Consider the following 22,925-nt stretch of genomic DNA (forward strand, 5'->3'; position numbering starts at 1 on the left):
CCGAGGTACCACTGTACAAGATTCTCCTGTGACCAAAGAATTAACATCAGCCAAGACTAGGATTTAAACAAGTGGTTTTTCCTGTATACTTTCTAGCATCAAGGTGTCTCGCTTGAGCATGATGTGTAAGCAACGTTGTCTGGATAGTCACTTATTTGGTTAACCTGCTATATCGCTGACTCCTGCTCCTTCGCTCCCTTTGGCTGCACCCTCCATTTGGATGGTGGCAGCGGCAATGAACGAGTCCAGCACTTCCAATCCTCCGTTGGCCAGCAACGAGAGCGAGTGGGCTGCAATCCTTCCAGCCACGAGCAGAGGTAGCTTATCCCATCTCTCACTTACTCACCAGCACTGGGTGGTGCGGCAAGTCCAGAGCCGGATTTAGGTTTGATGAGGCCCTAAGCTACTGAAGGTAATGGGGCCCTTTATATGTCCAACTGTCCTTTGTCAACAACAAATTGTCACGGTTTTTTGTGTTGAATATATGCTTTATGGTAATTTATGGACCTAACAGGTATCTAAAGCTATTTGCACATGTTGCCATGCAACCAGTCCATGCAGAATGTAGACACCCTATATACAGAAATGAGCAAACCAGTGATATTTAGCAGGCAGGGCCCATTACAGTGGTACCTCGGGTTAAGAACTTAATTCGTTCTGGAGGTCCGTTCTCAACCTGAAACTGTTCTTAACATGAGGTACCACTTTAGCTAATGGGGCCTTCTGCTGCTGCCGCCGCGCGATTTCTGTTCTTATCCTGAAGCAAAGTTCTTAACCCGAGGTACTATTTGTGGGTTAGTGGAGTCTGTAACCTGAAGCGTCTGTAACCCAAGGTACCACTGTATTTACACCATAGGAGCCTACACAACAAAAAACACTGTTGCTTTATGTAAGTTTTATTTGTTTTTTATCTGATATTTTGGAAATGTACATCCAGGTTATTTTCGGTTTTTTTGGGGGGGGGGGCAAGAGAGTGGGACCCTAAGCTACAGTTTGTTTAGCTTATACGTAAATCAAGTCCGATCCGTAGCCGAGAGACGAACAAACGTGGAGGCAAGGGTTGCTGCTCCTTGCCGCCTCCACGTCTGTTTTTGCAGGCGTGCAAGTGACAGTCAGCTGCCTTGTGCCGTCCAACTTCTGGGAAGGAAGCGGCAGAGGACGGGACGCCCGCCCTTGACTCATCCCTGCCGGTGCAGCAATACGCCAGACGTGCCTCCTTTCCGCGGCCAGCTCCTGCTTGACAGCCTGAGAGCAGCAAATGAACCAGCCGAGCCGCCTGCGCCCTCCGGAATCTCCCGTCTTGCTCCGCCCACTGCCGCGCGCTGGATTTCTGACCTACTTCCTGCTCCGCGCTAGCGTCACTTCCGGGATGCGCGGCTGCCGATTTTGGCCTGCGCGTTCGGCTTCTTGCTCAACTGCCTGTCACGGGGGTCGGGTCCGCAGCCTCCTTCGCGCGTGGTGAGTCTGCCTTCCCTTTGAAGCGCTGATAACGGTCTCCACCGAGGAGGGCTCTGCCTCCCCCCCTCCCCTTTCCCTCCATGCTCCTCCGCCTGCCACTCTTTCCCAGTCCGGGTGGTCCCTTGTCCTGCTCCTAGTTGACAGCAATATCTGGTGTGGGGCTGGGCTGCCAGCGCTGTCTTTCCTGGCAAAGCTCTTGCGCCTTTTAAATTAATAATCGCCCAAGAAGCAGGAATTCGGCAGGTGGAGCCTTTCTGGTTTTCGGCATCTCCACGCCGTGATGGAAGAAGCATCACCTGTTGAACTTATTGTCAAGAAAAGTAAAAAGGGACAGAGGATAGAATTTTGATTTCTTCCCACACAGACACCTCCCCCTGAAGAGAGGAGAGAAAAGAATGAGCAATTTTACTCCCTTTTCCGGTTCTTTATCTTTCTGCTATCATCATCATCATTATAACTCCCTTTTCTTCTGTTTTTGTTTTTCTCATTGGTTGTTAATGGGAGTCGTTAGGTGGGAGGAGTTTAGAGAATAATAAGGGATAAAATTAGTTTTGCCTATTCTTTAGTGAGATATTTCCCTCCTGGAACAAGTTCATTGGAAGGAACTTTAGCATACTCTTGTTGTCTTTATGGAACTGTGATATAAAAATGTTCCTAGTGGTGGTATTGTGAGTAGATGGCACAAGCAGATGACTGCAGATAAAGGCTACATCAGAACAGGACATGAAACAGCCTGTGATTGTTTTCCTTTACTCTAAACTTGCAAAAGCATTGGAAAACAAAACCAGATGATTTCTGCTGATATGATGAGCTCAATAGTGATCTAATAAAAGACTTTCTTAAGACTAAGCTTATTGAGCAAAGGTGGTTACTACACAATTCCTTATTCCAGGGAAATAATACACATAAGTTTGAGGCTCAGTTGGGCTTTGCTATGCTATTTGGTTATATTGCAAGCTGCTCTGCATACTTTGAGTAGTGCCCGGTAGATTCACAACCTCTGTGAAAAGGTCCTTCTATAAATTTACACTTATTTTCTACCAGGCTGTCTCTTTTACCCTCCCTCCTCAAAATGCAAATTATTTATCTGGCTGCAATCTAGACTGAGTTATGCTTAGAATTTGGGGTATGTGGTATACTGAGGAAACAAGCTATGGGGAGGGGCCATAGCTCAGTGGCAGAGCACATGTTTTACATGAAGATCTTAGATCCTGTCCTTGGTATCTCTAGGTAGGTCTGGGAGAGAATCCTTACTGGAAATCCACTGCCAATCAGTACGGACAATATTGAGCTAGATAGACCAATGATCTGTTTTGTATAAGGCATTATTCCTAAGAGGTGCCTTCTTGCTTTGGTCTCTTAAATCCATTTCTGGCATACAGTATTAATGCTACTATTTTCCTTACAACACTGTGTCTTCTAAGGTAAGCATTTCTTACCATGAATGCAAGAAATACTTGAATACTTTAGTGCATAGACAAATTCATAGAAGTTGAGTTGGTTGTTGGGTATTGGCCATAAAAGCCAAGTGTAGTCTCTATGTTCAAGTATAGATGCTGGGGCAACTAATTCTGTCACCATCAAGCTCTGTTTGAGAATTTCTGGCCTTCTGCTAATAGAAATAAAACATTGGACCAGATGAACCTTAGGCTGCTCTAGAGAATTACTTTGTCTCATGGTCCTTTATTGGGAACAGGAATAGAGAATTCTAAGCAGAAGAATGCTTGATCAATATGAATAGTTTCCTTAGTAAATTACTACATTTATTTTTAAAAGTATAGCTACCCAAGCAAAGTATCCTTTCTGAAGACCGGAACAGATGCTGCCAGTTGGTGTAAATAATACTGAACTAGATGATGATTATGATGATAATTTATTTATACCCCACCCATCTGGTTTCCCCAGCCACTCTGAGCAGCTGAATATTAAAAACACAATAAAACATCTGACATTAAAAACTTCCCTAAACAGATGGACTGATAGTCTAACTGAGTACAATACAGCTTCCTATCTTCATGGAGGAATACTCCATGCATCCAAACCAACAGGGAGAGATAAAAAAACTAACTTCCAAGCCACTTTAGGAGATTGGGGAATCCTCCAGAACAGCAGTTAATGCTCTGTGTGGTGTTCTGTAATCGCCCCATGTGCATGCACAAGAACTTTTCCAATCATGAAGAAGCTCCTTGAATCACAGCAGTGTTTCTCAACCTTTCTTCTGTTTACAGCAACAATGGATGCAGCAGTTCCTGATGCTTCTGAGAAGCGTATAATCATCCACTCACAAGTTCACAGAGATACTATTCTGGCCAGTTTTGAAGAACAGAGGAGAAAAGATTTTTTGTGTGATATCACTTTAATTGTAGAAAATGTGCACTTTAGAGCACACAAAGCTTTACTTGCTGCCAGCAGTGAATATTTCTCTATGATGTTTGTTGATGAGGGAGAGATTGGCCAGTCGATCTATATGCTGGAAGGAATGGTGTCAGATGCTTTTGGTGCGCTGTTGGAGTTTATCTACACTGGTTCTCTGCAAGCTAGTGAAAAAAGTACAGAGCAGATTTTAGCCACAGCTCATCTCCTCAAAGTGAACGATTTAGTAAGGGCTTACACAGAACAAGAGAAGAATTTTAGCAGCACATTATCTGCCACGCCTACTAATGGAGGCACAGTAGCTGCCTTGACAAATGACAAGAAAAGTGAAGATCCACCAAAGCGAAAACGTGGAAGACCAAGAAAAGTGAAGAATATCCAAGAGGAAAAACTTGGGATATCTGCTGAAGATGCTCAGTTAAGAGAGAACAACTCTGTTCATAATAAGCAAAACTTTATGGATAAAGATGCTGTGGTGGAAGACAGAGATTCCAATGAGGAGGTTCCTGTAAGCAGAGAAGCAAGAGATACTGATCATGCTTGTAGTTCAGATGCTGTGGTGAGTGTCTCCACTGAAAAAGATGAGAACTATGATCCTAAATGCCAAAGTATACAGGCCAGTCAGAGTCGTTACAGCAAACGTAGGATACAGCGGTCTATCAAGCTAAGAGATTATAAACTTATTGGTGATGAAGAGGACAATGGGCTGAAAAAGAGACATGATAGGAGAAGAAAACGTACAGGTTCTGAAGTTGAGTGCAAAGACTGTGGGAAGGTATTTAAATATAACCATTTTTTAGCTATTCACCGAAGAAGTCATACGGGTAGGTACTAATGAACAGTTTATTTCATTCAGTAATATAATTGTAGCATACCATAGCTACAATGCTTCTTAAACTGTGTTTTGTATTGAAATGTTTTAGCTAGCTCTTAAGGTGTAATGTGATTTTTATTGCATGACCATAGGCTAATGATTTAACAGTTATATAAGAATATAAATTTTATGAAATCAATCCAGTTACAAATTGGAAGAAATCACATACTAAAAATCATTAGATAAATGGTTTAAACAAAAAGTCCATTTTAAATTTATAAACAATGTAGCAGAAAAAATGTTTTTGCACACTCCAGTAGTCAAGAAAACAAAACCCATATGCCAAATAACATCCTATTTATGATATGAAAAGCAGCTATTGACTCTATATAGACTGCATTCAGATGTTCCTTTTTGTGTATATCTATTTTGTTGCATGATACAGCGCAAAATATTTACATAGCATAGTAAAGGTAAAGGGACCCCGACCATTAGGTCCAGTCATGGCCGACTCTGGGGTTGTGGCACTCATCTCGCTTTATTGGCTAAGGCAGCCAGTGTACAGCTTCTGGGTCATGTGGCCAGCATGACTAAGCCGCTTCTGGCGAACCAGAGCACAGAAACACCATTTACCTTCCCGCCGGAGCGGTACCTGTTTATCTACTTGCACTTTGACGTGCTTTCGAACTGCAAGGTTGGCAGGAGCAGGGACCGAGCAACGGGAGCTCACCCCATCGTGGGGATTCGAACCACCGACCTTCTGATCAGCAAGTCCTAGGCTCTGTGGTTTAACCCACAGCGCCTCCTGCGTCCCTACACATAGTATAGAATACTGTTGTCTAAATACTGCTTGTTTTTTCTAGAATAATCTTTTACCGAATCTATTCATCAAAACATTTCATTAAAACTTCATTCAGCATAGAACTTTGTCAAGCTCTTAACTTTCAGAAGAGGAACTGTTGAAGGTGGTTTCTCCATAATATTTTTCTGAATATTCCTCCCCTCCCCGCAACGTAATTCAATAATGGCCAGCTGCTATGGTTTATGGGGATGGCAATGGACTCACATTGCCATGATCATTCAATGCATCTTGACTGGGAAGGTCTGCTTTCTAAGCTGAAGAACCCAGCAGGCACTGTCCCAATGCAAAAAGAAAGTCTAATGTTTCCATCATCTGCTGTATAACTTATTGGTAAATTTTGCAAAGTCAAAACATATATGTTACTGCTGAATTTATAAGATAACAATTGCATAATTATTGTTGTTATTAATTAATAAATTTACACAGATCCTTACAATACTGTGTATAGCTGTGGTTTGCAAACCAGGAAGTCCATAGATTAAGTCAGTGGCCTTTGGCATGGCCCTGATTCTTTGCCGTTCCATTGGCAGTGTGATAATATTAATACTGAGCAACCTTGCAGGGCAGTAGTTAGGATTCCTGAGAACATACCATATTTACTCAAATGTAATGTACACCTTTTTGGGCCAAATCATGTCGCGAAAATGAGGGTGCACATTAGATTTGATTGCAAGCTTGAAAAACAACGCTGACATAGCAAACACTTTTTTGGTTTAAAGGTTTTGAAAACTGAGGTGCACATTAGATTTGATGGTGCATTAGATTTGTGTAAATACAGTATGTGAAGCACTTTGAATACCATCAAGTTATTAATAATGATTTCACGATAACCTTTCAATTTATTTTTCTTAACCTGCAGTTTTGAAAAAATGTTCGGGGTTTTCTTTTAAATAATGTTTGAAGCATCTTTCTGTCAACTTAAATTGTCTAACTATTTGCCACTCACAAACTTGGTACATTGTTTTTAGGGGAGCGCCCGTTTAAGTGCAGTGAATGTGGTAAAGGCTTTTCCCAGAAACACTCTCTCCAAGTTCATGAGCGGATGCATACTGGAGAACGGCCATACACTTGTACTGTTTGCAGTAAGGCTTTAACAACAAAACATTCACTCCTGGAGCACATGAGCCTTCATACAGGTAATGTCAAGAGCATTTTAGCTGTGCTAAGAGTGTAAATTAATTAGCAAATAATTGTTTGGTTGGATCAGTTCCTAGATCCATTAAGCCCAACATGGTTTCCAACTGCAGAATGCCTGAGGCTTCTGGGCCCATACAAAGTAGTACATGAAGGGTTTGGCTAATCCTGATATCCAACTTAAGTTGTACTCAGAATGGGCCCTCTGAAATCTGTTTAATTCAGTGGGTCTATTCCATGTGTGACTAACATAATGTGTATCATTCCTAATGCTTTGTCCTCAGCATCTGGTATACTGCTTCTGCACACAGAAGTTCAGTTTAGCTGGTAAGGCTAATAACCTTTCATAGACTTTATCCTCCATGAACTGGTTGAATCCTTTTAAAAAGCTTTCTAGGCTGTTCTTCATCACCACATGTTGTGGAGCAACTTTCCTGTTAATTACACATATAAGGCTCTCTGCATTCCCCCAGGAATAAGCCCCATTGAAGACAGGGGAACCTGCCTCTGAATAAACATGCACAGGATTGTTTTTGCTTGGTGTTTAGTTGTATGTTTCAGTAAGACCCAGACTAAACATAATATAAGCTATGCAGTGATATCTGTTGCGATTTCTTTGAAATATCTTCTAAATTCCTCTGTTTTTCTTTCAGGTCAGAAGGCTTTTACTTGTGATCAGTGTGGAAAATACTTCAGCCAAAAGAGACAACTTAAGAGTCATTATAGAGTTCACACAGGTATAACAAATTTAAGAGGCATGGTGGATTTTGTTGGAAATTTTTTAGCACATTGTCTTTCTTACGTTTTTCAAATGAGTCTCTTTTTAATAACCGTATCAAGCTATCAGAGGGTTTTTTATATATTAGTTCTATGGCAAGGAGGAATGTGAGTCTTTTGAATGCTTAGCTTGAATATTCCCATCTTTGAGGCTATTCCAGAGTTGAGGATACCACCTCAAGGTGACTTTGTGTACAAGCATGGACAGGAGTGTGAGCCACACTTCCTTTAGACACACTTCTAGCACAACATAACTTTTCTTGTGAAGAGTGCAATTACTGCTCCCAAGCATTTCCCAATGGGGTAGATGTATGATTACAACTTTGCACATCCCCTCTCCATCCCAAAGCACAGTAAAAGTAGCATGAATTTCCTTGTGCTTTATGCTTCTACATTCTTCATGATGTTCTAACCTATACACATTGGGTTACAGTGCCTATATGTGTGTAGCACCTCTGGTCTTGTGCTCCAGAGGGAAGCTAGGAGTGGCAAACATGATCCTTTTGGTCCACAGAAGCCTATGTGAACTTTAATGTTCTGCTGTCTCTCTAATACTCTGCTGTCAGTAGTATTTAAAACAACTAATGTTGTGATGGAAACAATATTTAACCAACTCAAATCTCTCTGAATACCATAAAATAATGTTCTTTCTATAACTGCCTTGTGTTGCTCCTCTTAACTGTGGCATTGGTTTGATTCGGGATATGTCAGATTTGTATGTTTGTGTGCTACATTGACAACACTGTTGGAGCAAAAGGCAGGACAGACATTTTAATAAATAATAGTAATAGACTCAGAAAAGATAATGGATACCTATTTTTCTTTTTGTAATAAGGCCATTCTTTGCCAGAATGTAACCTGTGTCATCGCAAATTCATGGATGCAGCTCAGTTAAAGAAACATTTAAGAACACATACAGGTAATGGCCCCTCCATATTTCTTTCAGAGAAGAGACAGCTGTCCTTTGGGTTTGGCCTCTGGGCCTCTGAAACGCAAGCCTATAGTTAGTGTCAGGTCAAATAAGAGATCTGCCCTCCTGCTGGGAGAGTTTAGCACCAGCTAGGCACAAATTGATATTCACATTGGGAATGCTGATGCACAGCGGAATTGGAAGAGACAACAATATGCCCCAGAGAATAAATGAAGTTGAAATGAATTTTAATCTGGATTGGTGAATCCTAAACGGCGCCAAATCTGTAATGTGCAGGACTTTACTGATACAAAGCAGACTCCTTGAGTTTCTTTTAGAGAGCAGAGGGATGTGGAGGCTATGTGATTGAAAACCATGAGCAGAATGACAAAAAAGAAATATGGATAAGCGCTTGTAGGATTTATTAGTCACTTGTTTGTAAGAAAGTCTCCAAGCTACTTACATTTAAAAACATAAATATATTGTGCCATTTAAAAAAGAAGAAAGGCTATATAAAACATTAACAGTTTTCAATCATTCAAACAACGCCTCCCACCAAAACCAAATAAAGCATTGTTTTTCAACAAAATGAAGTGTTATACTGTGAAACGTTTCTGTAAGCTTCCTTCTCATGTTACCTCAGTGGTATGGGACCTTCCACATTGAAGGACTTTAGCTGTGTGGAAGGAAGCCACAATGCTATATTCCTTCCCGGGCTAGTATAGGTTCCTGCTTGCAGGAAAAGGAGCTGCATGCACTGTGAATTCCTTCCATATTGTCTAGCAACATTTTAGGAACAGTACAGAAGGAATACTTGATGCAGCTGCTGACATCCAAAGTGACTTTGATGAGGAAGAAGAGCATGATGGATTCTATCTCTTAGCCATGAGATTTGTTGAATATTACTTAGATGAAAAAGAGTCCCTTCTTTTCCAGTGCTCTTTAAATTCTGACAGGCTTTCCAGTTAATCCCAAATTTATTGCCACAATTATCTCGCTACAGCCAGAATACTCCCTATATGTGGTAGCTGCTATTATATTTGATGCTCTGCAGCCATAGCTCTTGGTATGTTCCATCACAAACAGTGTGCTGGTATAATGATATTTAGAGTGGTGCTGTTGTTTCGTTAGTAAGATATTGCTCAGATGTCAAAGTCCAACACACTGTAATTGAGTGTATTTTTTAAAAACATGCTAGCCTTTAATTAAACAGTGGTATCTTGCTGTTACACTAACCAACAAGTTTTTATAGGTGAAAAGCCATTTACATGTGAAATTTGTGGCAAGTCCTTCACAGCAAAAAGCTCTCTCCAGACTCACATAAGAATCCACAGGTATGCTATTCCTCCTTTTGTTTTGTGTGACTGCATGTCAGGAACTAGTTTTTTTATGGGAAATGCTTTGAGTCTAAATTGTTGCAGACTGGGTGTCCACTGTAACTACAGAAGTAGAATATTTAGCTGAAAATACAAAATGGGATTTATTGAACAGTTTAAAAGCTGACCTTGTACCCCAAAGGTATACTAAAAGTTGTGTTCTGTGGGCCAGCTACAAATCATGGCCTGCACTGTAGCCTGCCCACCTTGTTACTAGGCTGCTGTCTACACGCCAACTTAGTAAACTAGAGATAAAACCATACCAAGGCAATGCGGACAGCATAAGTACACTGGGGTAATCCTGTCTCATGCTGCATCATGAAATTTTGTGAAATGTCTGTATCCTTCAAGCTTTCACGTACTTGATGAAGCTAACCTGTCTTCCCTTGCAGAGGAGAAAAACCTTACACATGCAGCATTTGTGGGAAATCCTTTTCTGATTCCAGTGCCAAGAGGAGACACTGTATCTTACACACTGGCAAAAAGCCCTTTTCTTGCTCGGAGTGCAGCGTGCAGTTTGCGCGCCTAGACAATTTGAAGTCACATTTAAAGATCCACATCAAAGAAAAGCAGCTACAGGAAGCAAGCAGTGCTCCCCACAGCAGCAGCAGCACAGACGAAGTCAGGAACATTCTTCAGTTGCAGCAGTATCAACTCTCCACTTCTGGAGCGCAGGAGATCCAGCTGCTGGTCACAGATTCTGTGCACAATATCAATTTTGTGCCCAGCCATAGCGAAGGTATTAGCGTTGTCACTGCAGATGGCACCCAGAATGTGATGACGGACCATGCAGGCAGTCTTACCCTTCTCACTCAGCCACCCCAGCAGCTACAGAACTTGCTCCTTTCCACCCAGCCAGAGCCAGCAGACCAGATTCAGAATATTAACATTGTGAGCAGCCAGATGGAGCCTCCACAGGCTGAGCAAGTGCACGTCATCACGCTCTCTAAAGAAGCCCTGGAGCATCTACATGCCAATCAGAATCCAGCAGAAGTGCTCCAGATCACCACAGGAACATCACATCCAAGCCAGCACCTGCAGGTGGCTCAGGAACCCAGCCAGGAGTTTCGCATCAGCCAAGCTACAGTCCTACCTCCTCAAATGAGCAAGGGACAGACTCAAACTGTACATGTCTCTGAATCACCTCAGCAGTCTCTGACTGTAGGCCAGTCATCTGATGATCATCATATTGAGAGGCAGACTTTTTAAAATAAGGGCTCTTTTGCTTCTTTATTTATTTATCAAAAGTGAAATGACGTCAAACCAAGTCATATTTCATCTATTTAAGTTTGCATTTTGGTAATACTGATGGTTCACTTTATTGTAAAGCTGAGTATTTTTTATTTTTATGTTTTCTTAACTTAAATATATATTGATAGGATGATTTCATAGTCAAGACCCATGCCTATTTTGCCTGAACTGCAATAGTTATTGAGATACTGTTGGTGGGATCCAACCATTTTAGCTGTTTGAGTGGAAAAGAGCTTTTCACTTGCTCCCATTTAAGCAGATGGGATGTAAAAATTAACTTCACCTGGATCATGCACTGTATAATTATGTGCTTGTTTTCAGAGCTCTACTTTGCTCTTGGATATCTACAGAGGAATTATTTTCTTCCTTCCTTCCTTCCTTCCTTTCCCATGAAAAAGCAGTTGTGCTTATTTATGTGCATTACAATGGCAAGCTGGAACATACATATTGCCATTTTATATGTGCAAATACATGTGCAATATTGCCAGTTAAACCACAATTTCCAATCCAGTTTTAAGATTTGTCTCGATGTATAAGCATATGTGTGTAATTTCAAAAGGGTGGAAGAGTAAAGTTGGACTTCTGACCACGTGTGGACAGGCCATCCTGAAAAGTGCCACCTACAGGCTTAAAGAAAATTGTTTTTCTTGTTTGGGTTTTACATTAGGCTTTGCCGATTCAATTCATGATTCACCTCTAGTTGTATATAGGCCTAGTTCAAATTCAACAGTAAGCCATGGTTTATTAGACCAACAAGTGTTGTGACTGTGTACCTCCCTCTTCCATCCTATTTTCTCTCTTGCATCTTAATGCAATGCTTCTGGGATTTCTTAAATGACAGTTTCTGATTCTGAACTCTGACACAGTCGTTTAAGCAGCGGGGAGGGAACGTGAAGACATAACATTCATTCTCAGCCTGCTAAACCACATTCTCAGCCTGCTAAACCACTGTTTTACTGGACCTGAAGTAGACCATAGTCTAGTTCTGCTTCTTGTGGAGAGGAATTCATATTCTACTTCAATAATGCACTGTTGGCAGATAGCCATCCTCTGATAAACATTTTGATGTGCATTTGGCCTCTGCTTTTTCATTTCTTGGTCCAACTTGCACAACAGTTTGCACATCCAACCACCATTCCTCTGGGAGGTTGGAAGTAAATCTGATACAATTGACCATAAGGAAGCTTCAACAGCATTGTCTGCACCAGTGGAATAATACTATCAATGTTGGAAGTAGAACCTTCCAGGTTATCTTGGCACCCTTGTGTTATCTATGTTTAACGGTTGGATGTGGTGCTAAGCTGTGTTAAGGAGAGGTGCTCTTGACACAGCCAAAGTTAAGGACAAATATTATGTCATATCATGTCTGCAATCACCCATGTACCTATTCTCTGCAATACAGTGGGCATCAAAAATGTGTCACTTGCAATCAGTGCATCTTTTGACTGTTTTTGTCACGTTTCTCACTTTTACCCAGAGACCATGCGGTGATGCATATGTGGAGCTACACAATCAAATCCTCCTCTTCACTACCGTGGAGCAATGTGTCCAGAATGCCTCTCTGTGAACATACATACACACGAGAGAGAGAGAGCTGTCCTGTCTAGTGAAATAAATACAAAAGCCTTGGGGAGTGTAGTAAGGACCCTACCACAAATTGCTGGTATTGCATAAGAATGTTCCTTTTGTAGACATTCAAACATGCTCTTCTTACAAAGGTGATATAATGTGATGATGAGAATAAGCTATTAATAATCTTTGATTCAGTTAGTCACTCTGCCAATAGTATAGTTATAGCCAAATCATAAACTTTCTGTGCCTTAGCTTTTACAACAGAAAAGCTTTTACAGCAAAAAAAAAGAAAGATGAGGATGAACATTCATCATCTCTGCAAAACAACATAATTACTTTCAAATGCTAGAAATAAGTGCAGGATACCTTAATCACATATTTAAATTTTAAACACAGCTTCATATTTTGCCTTGAGAACACAATACTGTTTTTATTCTAGGTTAAAAATGGTTTCATAATTAAAGATTTAAGATGGCAAAAATCTCAAATGGTTTCTTAAAAACTATAACTCTTTAATTGGTAACAGTAAAAATGCAACATAAATATCAAAGTTTAAATGGATTTTTTAAAAAAGAATGTTATTAAAAAAATTCAAAGGGGGAAAGTTGGAAAAGAAAGACATAATTTCTGGGGGATAAATTTCCAAATTGTAACAGTTCTTCCTCTGACTATAATTCTGTTGTGACTGATGCAGTTGCAAAAATAAATCACTGGGTGAAGGGGAAATAATGCTGTTTCCTCAGTTAAGGGTTAAATTTTCATGCTTATACATATTTACTCTTGTATGTGAAATGGAACTGTTTCTCCTTTAAAATAAAAGCAATGCATAAATTCATCCTTCTAGCATTTTTCTCTGTGTAGTTTATCTGCATGCTGCTAACACTTCTTCCTAGCCAGGAGCTCATTTGCATCCTGTTTGTGTCAACCTTTTCCCCCAGTCAGATTTTCTGATTATGCTCCTGCAATATGAATGAGAAGTACATAAATCATTTGTTCTAGAAATCGTATTTACATAAAATTAAAGGTAAAGCAATGTTGTTATTTTATAAAATCATCCAATTACAAAAGTAACATTCATTTGACTTGCTTCTGCATATTTCCAATAATGGAAAATAATGTTACGCATCTACGCATCTAGATAGTTGCTACAAGAATAAATATAGTTATGAGTTATCCAGAAAACTGGTTCTAATAACTGTAAAAGCATTAAAATGATTGATTATTATTTTTGCTTTACCCTGGAATACTTTCGTGTGCTTAATGTGTCACATTGTTCCCTGGGAACAGGGATTGATGGCTGAACCACTCTGAGAATTGTAGCTCTGGGAGTGGAACAGGCGTCTCCTAACAACTCTCAGGACCCTTAACTAACTGCAGTTGCCAGGATTTTTAGGAATCATTACTGATTAACGTGGTATACTATAAATGTATAAATTATGACCGCATGGCAAAAATGTACAAGAAGAATGCAACTATCAAAATAAATTGTACATAAATATTTTACTTACTTAAAATGTACTCTCTGTCAATTTTATATTCTTCCAAGCTGCCTACATAGGATAAATGTGCCATTTATATATCTAAGCATTTAAGTAGGGCCGTGATTTGAAGTACAGAAGGGCCAAAAAAAATTAACCGGAGTAGCTCTTATCTGCTATTCTAAAATCACTGGCATCTGCAATAGTTTTTTTTAAGGGTTTATAAATTAATACAAAATATTGCCATAAATAGTTACCCAATAAAAACAAGAGAGATATCTGCAATAATTGTATGAGACTTTAGACCATTTTTATAGATCTCACTTTGCTAGGCATAGCTTAATACTGTATGTCACTGCACTGTCACCTGTACAACATGAGAATTATTTAGTTGAAATGTTTGGATTCTGCAATCTTACCTCAATCAGCATCACAACTAAAAAATAATAATAAAGTTACAACCTCTCACTAACTGCAGTAAAAAAAGAGAGAAGGTGGGAAATCTGAACACTATAACATCCCCCAACATCGGACTTAGGATCACTCACAAGCTACAAGGTGATTGGTTCTGTCAACTTGTGCTGTAGAAATACCAAAGAAACCAAGGACCAATCACAGGCTAGCAGAACTCAGAGTGGCACAGAATGCTTGCATCTGATTGGAGTCGCTATAGGGACCAGGATTGTTTTTATTCCTTCTCCCGGATGTTTGAGGGGAAGGAGGCAACTGAGGCAGCAAGGAGAAGAGGAGAAAAGACAGAAAACTCTGTGAAGGATGTGGAGAAAGGGTGCTGTGCAGCCTGTGAGGCTGCAAGAGGTGGAGGTTGTAGGGCTTCTCACAGAACCCTCCTTTCACATGGCAAAATGTGCAGCAGAGGTACGTAAGTTGCAGACCTTTTTTCTTCCTACTGGAGCCACTTGCTAACATCTTTCTTCCTCTTTTTTTCCTTGTGTGGTCTTTATGTAGACTGTATTCCTCAGCTGTTGTATTACGTATAGTTGCAGTTGCTGAATAGAAAGCACATCCTTCCAAAGCACAATTGTGGAATGGGCTCTCCTCACCAAAATAAAATAAAATAAAGCTTAATTAAGAAACTTGCCACTTCCATTTGGCTTATCTGAGTACCCTCTTGTAATATTTTATGATGATACAAGTTTTCCAGAAAATTTTGAATTCGAAATTATACATGAATTTGGGTAATTTGCATCAGAAAATTATCAGTTTGAATGGGAATATATTTATTTTCATTGTATTCAGTAACCAAAGTAAACATTTTGGAACTGCCAAACTTGCCTAATACTGCAGTTGGTATCCATTCACTGTTACTAATGAACAGATGAAATGGATTTTTTTTTCTGCAGAGAAATGAAGCACTGGAAAATTTTCTGTGCCACATCATTGATATTTTATCAACCTTTGCTTGATAAAAATTATCCTTTAACATTTAATCCACAGAACTGAAACTGCAGTCAGTCTGTGGTAACCCACAAGACTTTAAAGCAGAGCTTTTAATGTTGGTGACAAACTTTTTAGAAATGCATCATTTTGCGACACAGTAATTCAATTTTACTAGCAAAGCGGAGGTTAAACTAACCTCTTTCCAGCCCCAGGAGGAGTGCGGGGAGCATTTTCGCAACACACCTACACACTGCAGCCGACACCCTAATGTGTCGCGACACACAGTTTGGAAAGCTCTGCTTTCAAGGAGCCAAAATGTCCAACTCCCTGATTCAAAAAAGATGGTCATTTAACTAATATAGTATGATAGTGAAAATCTCTCGTAAAGCCCACCTTCCAGGTGTTTGCCTTGAATTTCTAAACCACTTTAGATGTTTGTGCATCTCTCTCTGAATGTGGCCACATGGAAGAAGGAACATTCCAATCTGCACCTCTTTGAATTCAGTCAGCGGCAGTGCTTCCTAGCTGTGCTTCATTTGAAAATGACACATTCATGTTCTAGGATACCACTACTGAGAAGTGGCAGGCAGCTCTTCTGTGTTGATGACAGGCTGTTTCTTCAATATGCCTGTATCTCCAAGGCACATCAGGACCCTCTCTTGTTTTATGTGGCCTTTGACACTTCAATAAACAAATTTGGCTGTCTAAACACAAGAGAGTTTTATTACACAGAGAATGAAGGGTAAGATTGGAAACAATGGAGGAGCTCACTGAGGGGAATGAAAAAGGAAGGATTAAGAATGGACATCTGTTTATAACTACCATCTTTATACACCTGGTTGAGACGTCTGAGAGTGCTCAGACTTGCTAGGAGTATGATGGTTGTATCCAACACTGTTCTATTCGTTCAGTGGATTTCCCCCTGCTCTCCTCCTCCCTGCAGCTTGCCCTCCCCCCCCCAGCCTCAAAATCTATTCCAAGGGGTCTGGGGACCCTCCAGAGCATATTATGAAGGCATACAGGGAAAGGAGGCAAAGGAGAAGCCTTCTCAGGCAAGTGGAACTCTGCATGTGCAGCAGTGGCTGCAACCCTATGTCCCTGCAGGATCAGTTTGGGACCTTAGGAGTAGTCCAATGGGAAGGCAGAGATGTGATGCAGGGAAATAAGGGGGGAAAGCAAGGCCTAAAACTAGTCACTGCCCAGGCAAAGACACAGAGCAAGCTCTGCTGCATTAGGGCCAATGGACTTCAGGGTGTGTGGTTACGCTGGTTCATAGGGAGAAAATTGGGATTGTAAGTCTCACATCGATCCTGTAAAGCAAATGACTGTTATGTTCTCCATATTACAGGATGTGTGACTGTGAATAGTGCAATGAACACTCAGTAAGTTCATGACGGAAGAAAGATGTGAACTTGGGACATCCTAACTTTTAGCTCGTTGTCTTTGCCACTACCATTCTAGTGTTCAAACTGCTTTCAGGAGTAAACAGAGAAGGAATTGACCTTATTATATTTTGCCATGGTTTTTACTCATCACCAGTACAACTCATCCATCCCCATGGAAGTACAGTAGTGTGAATGAGATAAACAAGGCAAAAGTACAGTTATGATTGGATTGATTCCATCACCAGCAATTATAAAGAGATCTGTACTGTCCTTTTTAATTTTGTCATTTTCTCTTGAATAACCAGGGCCTGAGGAAAAGTTTTCCAAACAAGATAGCAGAACCAAAAGTGCTTCCTTTGCTGCAGAGCTGGAGGAGCTGGAGGAGGATGAAGAAAGAAGTAAAAGGGACAGGAGGAGGGGAAGAGGAGAAAAAAGAGAAGACGAAGAGGATATTGATAAAGACGAAGAAGAGGAAGAGAAATAAAGTAAAAATATTTAATTGGCAGACAACATGGCACTGAAACTTTGGACTTGGAATGTGAAGGGAATGAACGATAAAAAAAAGAGAAATAAATTGGGACAATATTTAAAACAAAAAAATTTGGACATTATTTGTTTACAAGAGACGCATGTTAAAAAATCACATAGAAAAATTTTGGTCAACAAAAAGTTGGGGAACGAATATATTTCATCAGATAAAAGCAAAAAGAGAGGGGTGGTTTTGTATATAAAAAGTAAATTAGAGGCACAACAACTTTTTAAAGATGAGGAAGGAAGATATATTGCAGTACAAGTCAATTGGCAGGGCGAGAAGTTGGTAGTAATCGGAGTGTACGCACCGAATGGAAGTAAAGCAGAATTTTTCAAAAGTTTGGAGGAAAAATTATTTGAATATTTGGATCAAAAAATGATAATCATGGGTGATATGAATGGAGTGGTTTCAATAGAAATGGACAGACTACGAGATAAAGAGAGAAAAAAGGAAGGGAAATTACCAAAAACCTTTTTCGATATGGTAGAAAATTGTAATTTGGTGGATATATGGAGATTGAGACACCCACTGGAAAAACAATTTACCTTCTACTCGGAGGTAAATCAATCAATGTCAAGAATTGATCAGATTTGGGTGTCCAATGAATTAACTACAAGATTGCAAAAAATTGAGATCCAACCAAAGGTATTATCAGATCACAACGCGGTAAAAGCCATTTTGAAAGGATTTGAAGAAAGATCTTATAGGTGGAGGCTGAATGAGAGTCTTTTTGATGACCAGAAAATAATGCTCAGAAATGTCTAAAAGACTATTTTGTAAACAATGTCAATAAGGGGACAGAAATGAGTACGGTTTGGGATGCAAGTAAAGCGGTCATGAGAGGATTCTTCATTCAACAAAATGCGATTAAGAATAAAATGAGAGAAAAAGGAAAGAAAGAGATTCTCAGACAAATAATGGAAAATGAGAAAAAATTGACTATAAGACCAAAAGATGAAAAAGTAAAACAAAGTATAAAAATACTCCAGACGCAATTCGCAATGATAATCAATAAAGAAGTAGAATGGAATATAAGAAGAATGAAACAAAAGAACTTTGAATTTGCAAATAAATCAGGGAAATGGCTGGCGTGGCAAATTAAGAAAAGGAAAGAGCAAAATATGATTAACAAAATAAAGATAGAGGATCTGGAAATTGTGAGTCAGAAAGGTATAAGGAAAGGTTTTGTGGACTTCTACCGTGAACTGTATAAAAGAAAGGAGAAAATTAATATGAAATTAATAGAGGAATATCTAGAGAAGAAAAAGGTGCAAAAAATATCGGAGAGTAATAAAAACAAATTGAACAAACCAATAGAATTAGAGGAGATTCAAATGGCAATAAAGGATTTGAAAAGCGGGAAGTCACCGGGACCAGATGGATTTAGTGCAAGATATTATAAAGAATTGAAATACACCCTGCTTGTACCATTAAGAGAAGTAATGAATAACATATTGGAAAAAGGAGAAATACCGGAGACCTGGAAAGAAGCATATATAACATTTATTCCCAAGCAAGATTCAGATTTGACACAAGTAAAGAATTATAGGCCAATCTCACTATTGAATAATGATTATAAAATGTTTGCTAGTGTACTAGCAAGCAGAATGAAAAAGATATTAAAGGAAATGATCCACAATGATCAAACAGGTTTCCTTCCCGGAAGACAGATGAAAGATAACATAAGGAATGTAATTAATGTAATAGAATATCTGTCAAGCGGGAAGGACAAACAAGCAATGTTAATATTTGTGGATGCAGAGAAGGCCTTTGATAATATTTCTTGGGAATTTATGCTAAAGAATTTAGAATATATGGATACAGGTCAAGCTTTTCTGAATGGTATAAAGGCAATATATTCAGATCAAAGAGCGAAGCTGATTGTGAATAATGTTATCACTGAAAATATTGCCATAACTAAGGGTACAAGACAAGGGTGTCCTTTGTCTCCGTTATTGTTCATCTCGGTCCTGGAAGTGTTTTTGAGATCAATAAGAGACAATGGAAATGTAAAAGGTGTAACAATAGGATGTAATGAATACAAGGTAAAAGCCTTTGCTGATGATTTGGTTTTAACTATTGAGGATCCTGAGCAAAGTATAAAAGAGGTGTTGGAAGAGATAGAACAGTTTGGCAAGGTGTCTGGTTTCAAATTAAATAGGAAAAAGACCAAAATAATGGCTAAAAACATCGACCAAGAAATAACTGAAAGAATACAGCAACAAACTGAGATGAATGTGGTTAAAAAAGTAAAATATCTAGGGATTATGTTAACACCCAGGAATATTGACCTGTATCAGAATAATTACGTACCAGAATGGAATAAAATCAAAAGGGACCTGGAGGTGTGGGGAAGAATGAAATTATCATTCTGGGGAAGAATTGCAACGATAAAGATGAGCGTGCTACCGAAACTGTTGTTTTTGTTTCAGACAATTCCAATAATCAGGGGTGTGACAATATTTAAGGAATGGCAAAGAACAATATCAAGATATATATGGCAGGGCAAGCGGCCAAGAATAAAATTTAAGATACTGACAGATGTGAAAGAAAGAGGAGGCTTTGCCCTGCCAGACTTAAAGCTGTACTATGAAGCTTCGTGTCTTTGCTGGATAAAGGAATGGATAAAATTAGAAAACACACAATTGTTGGATCTAGAAGGGTATGACAATAGATTCGGGTGGCACGCATATTTATGGTGTGAAAAGAATAGAGTGCATAGAGGTTTTGAAAACCACATCTTTAGAGGACCGCTGAATGAGGTTTGGAATAGGTATAAAAACCTTTTAGAATTCAAAACACCATACTGGTTATCACCATTGGAAATTATGAGTGTAAGAAAGGTCAATATGTCAGGGAATTGGATTACATATGAGAATTTGATGGTGAAAGAAGGTAATAAATGGAAACTAAAACCATATGAAGAAGTTAAGAAAAATGTATATGATTGGCTGCATTACCACCAGATAAATGCGATGTTTAAAAAGACAGTGTGGGAAAGAGGTTTCCAAGAAAAGCAATCGAGGTTTCAGCAAGAAATTTTGAATACTGATGTTAAAGTTCTGTCAAAAATGTATAAATTATTGCTTGAGTGGCATACGAAAGATGAGGAAGTGAAATCGGTTATGATCCAGTGGGCCAAAGATTTCGGATATAATATTCAATTTGATCAATGGGAAAAATTGTGGGAGGAGGGAATGAAATTCACTGCATGTACTACAATAAAAGAAAACGTAATGAAAATGATGTATAGATGGTACGTAACACCAGTGAAACTTGGTAAGATGTATAAAATCTGTAATAAATGTTGGAAATGCAAAGAAAAAGAGGGAACATTTTACCACATGTGGTGGGAATGTAAAAAAGTGAAATGCTTTTGGGAAATGATTTATAATGAGATGAAGAAAATGTTGAAATATACATTTATCAAGAAACCAGAAGCATTTCTACTTGGGATAGTAGGGAATGAAATTAGTAAGAAAGATGTGAAACTGTTTAGATATGCAGTGACAGCAGCAAGAATTTTGATGGCCCAGAAATGGAAGCAGGAAGAAATGCCGACCAAGGAAGAATGGAGAATGAAATTGATGGAGTATGCAGAGATGGACAAATTGACTGGAAAAATAAGGAACCAACGTGATCAGAGATTTTCCGAGGACTGGAGTAAATTTACAGAATATATCAAAACTGAATGTGAGGAGCAACTAACGCTTGTTGGCTTTCAGGAGGCTTTGTGAAAAAGACTGATAGAAATGTTGTTTAAAAAGAAAGGTTAAGATTAAGAGATATAATGTGCAATATAAATGTAAGAAATGTGAGACGTAGTGAGAGTATGGAGAATTCTCAGATAGGCTGATGGAAGTCAAAAAAGATGTTGATGTCAAAACAAATGTTAAATCTGGAAAAAATGTTTATTGGAAAGTGAATAAAAATTATTTACCAAAAAAAAAAAAAAAGGAAGTACAGTAGTGTGAATGAGATAAACAAGGCAAAAGTACAGTTATGATTGGATTGATTCCATCACCAGCAATTATAAAGAGATCTGTACTGTCCTTTTTAATTTTGTCATTTTCTCTTGAATAACCAGGGCCTGAGGAAAAGTTTTCCAAACAAGATAGCAGAACCAAAAGTGCTTCCTTTGCTGCAGTTTGCATGGGATGAATATTTACAGGAGAAGAAAAAGGTATTTCTTCTTCTTCTTCTCCTTCTCCTTCTCTTATTTCCAAAACAGGGTGGATTGGTTTGATTTTGGTATTACAGCAGAGACACTCTCCTGAAACTTTCAGACTGAATGATTTATTTATTCTCCAGATTCTGCTCATAACATCTTTTCAGGAAATGAGCATTTAGTCTGCATTATACCAAGCACAGATAGGTGCTTGAGCACACAACAAGTAGGTTCAGTGTCTGGCACCCAGAAACTCATAACACAGGAGAATCTGAAATGCATAACAGAGGGGAGTCTGGCACCCACAGACTAATAGCAATACGATTGTAGCCTTTCCCACTGATGGACACTTGTCTAGCCCAATAATGGGGAACCTGTGGCCCTTCAGATGTCATTGTGCTACATCTCCCATTTTCTCTGACCATTGGCCATGCTGGCTGGAGCTAATGGGAGTCCAACAACATCTGGAGGGACACAAGCTCCCCATCCTTGCATAGCCTTATATTTGAAATGCCACATCCTTATTCCAAGCAGTTTTGCTGACAGGGTTGATGCTCTGCCTTGCTGCTTCACAGGCCAAAGTTGAAGTGTTCCAAGTTCTGTCCAAATTGTCCAGGCATTGTGAGGAACATTGGAAGAGGTAAATGAATAATATGGTACAGTACTTCCCTAGTATGAGAACTTAGAAGTTAAGCACTAATCAAGGGCACTGCACTGAACCAGGTGCAGATTACACCATCTGTTCCAAGACATAGACCAGCACTCTGCTTCCTGGAAGTGATGACACCTGACTTTGGGAACTTAGGCATGGTACTGCTGATAGAACTGCTCTTCTGTGGGTTTTCTCCCTGTTTGTAAAATTTGCATGTTTCATTTTTCTGTTAAATGCCTGCTGATTCTGAAACACTGCCATTTTCATCACAGGAGTTAAAAGGGGAAACATGGGAATATCCTTCCAACGTGATGTGCTTTATTGATGGCCAGCTTGTTGGAGATGAAAAACAGCTGTTACAGTGGGCCTATGATGTTTGGGATTATGAGGACTTCAAGCCCGTTGCACTTTATGAAGCAATTACACAGGATTTCCTCACTAAATACATGAGAAACAAGCAGGTAGGTTATTGGTTTTCCAAAGGAAATAGGTCTGTGAACAATATTGTACCTTCAAAATGTGTCTTCAGCTAGAGCGTTTCACTGCTGGTCACCATATTTTTGATTGGCTGTGATCCTGCGTGCCTTCATTATTTATTTATTTTTGCCTTATAGTCTCAGTTCAAACAATCCTTTGGAGGATTAGAAATGTTCCTGTGGACTTGCACATGCATGCACCTTTTTAAATTTCTAAATTCACTAGTTGCTGTCATATCTAAATCAGGTGGACTTTGCTAAGCACTATTTTCCAAATCATAGTGTGCTAACTCACTTCAAGTCATGGTT

The 22,925-nt window shown here is 39.3% G+C and overlaps 1 protein-coding gene across 3 annotated transcripts; it reads left to right on the plus strand.

Moving 5' to 3' along the window:
* The first annotated feature begins 1,299 nt into the window (after positions 1-1,299).
* On the plus strand, positions 1,300-22,456 carry ZBTB24 (zinc finger and BTB domain containing 24). Of its 3 annotated transcripts, XR_014509541.1 has the most exons (8): positions 1,300-1,458; positions 3,687-4,655; positions 6,476-6,643; positions 7,295-7,378; positions 8,254-8,337; positions 9,581-9,662; positions 21,408-21,503; positions 22,413-22,456. XR_014509541.1 is itself a non-coding variant. In XM_083433495.1 (7 exons), exons 2-7 carry the CDS (start codon positions 3,692-3,694, stop codon positions 17,098-17,100), a joined length of 1,389 nt encoding a protein of 462 aa, XP_083289621.1. In that variant the 5' UTR covers positions 1,300-1,458; positions 3,687-3,691; the 3' UTR covers positions 17,101-17,142. The 3 variants fall into 3 exon arrangements, 2 of the variants coding, with proteins under 2 accessions (XP_083289621.1, XP_083289620.1); XM_083433495.1 differs by lacking the exons at positions 21,408-21,503; positions 22,413-22,456 and adding an exon at positions 17,094-17,142; XM_083433494.1 differs by lacking the exons at positions 21,408-21,503; positions 22,413-22,456 and adding an exon at positions 10,097-14,041 and having other exon boundaries at positions 1,301-1,458.
* The last annotated feature ends 469 nt before the right edge of the window (positions 22,457-22,925 follow it).

This window comes from Podarcis tiliguerta, assembly GCF_965153285.1.
Source record: "Podarcis tiliguerta genome assembly, chromosome: 3".
NCBI classification, from domain to species: domain Eukaryota; kingdom Metazoa; phylum Chordata; class Lepidosauria; order Squamata; family Lacertidae; genus Podarcis; species Podarcis tiliguerta.

Bases quoted from the DNA above. Each gene is read 5' to 3' on its own strand.
- ZBTB24 (XM_083433494.1), top strand. From the start codon at position 3,692: ATGGATGCAGCAGTTCCTGATGCTTCTGAGAAGCGTATAATCATCCAC. The intron at 7,379-8,253 runs GTATAACAAATT...TTTTGTAATAAG, and splicing joins TCATTATAGAGTTCACACAG to GCCATTCTTTGCCAGAATGT. The intron at 9,663-10,096 runs GTATGCTATTCC...CTTCCCTTGCAG, and splicing joins ACTCACATAAGAATCCACAG to AGGAGAAAAACCTTACACAT.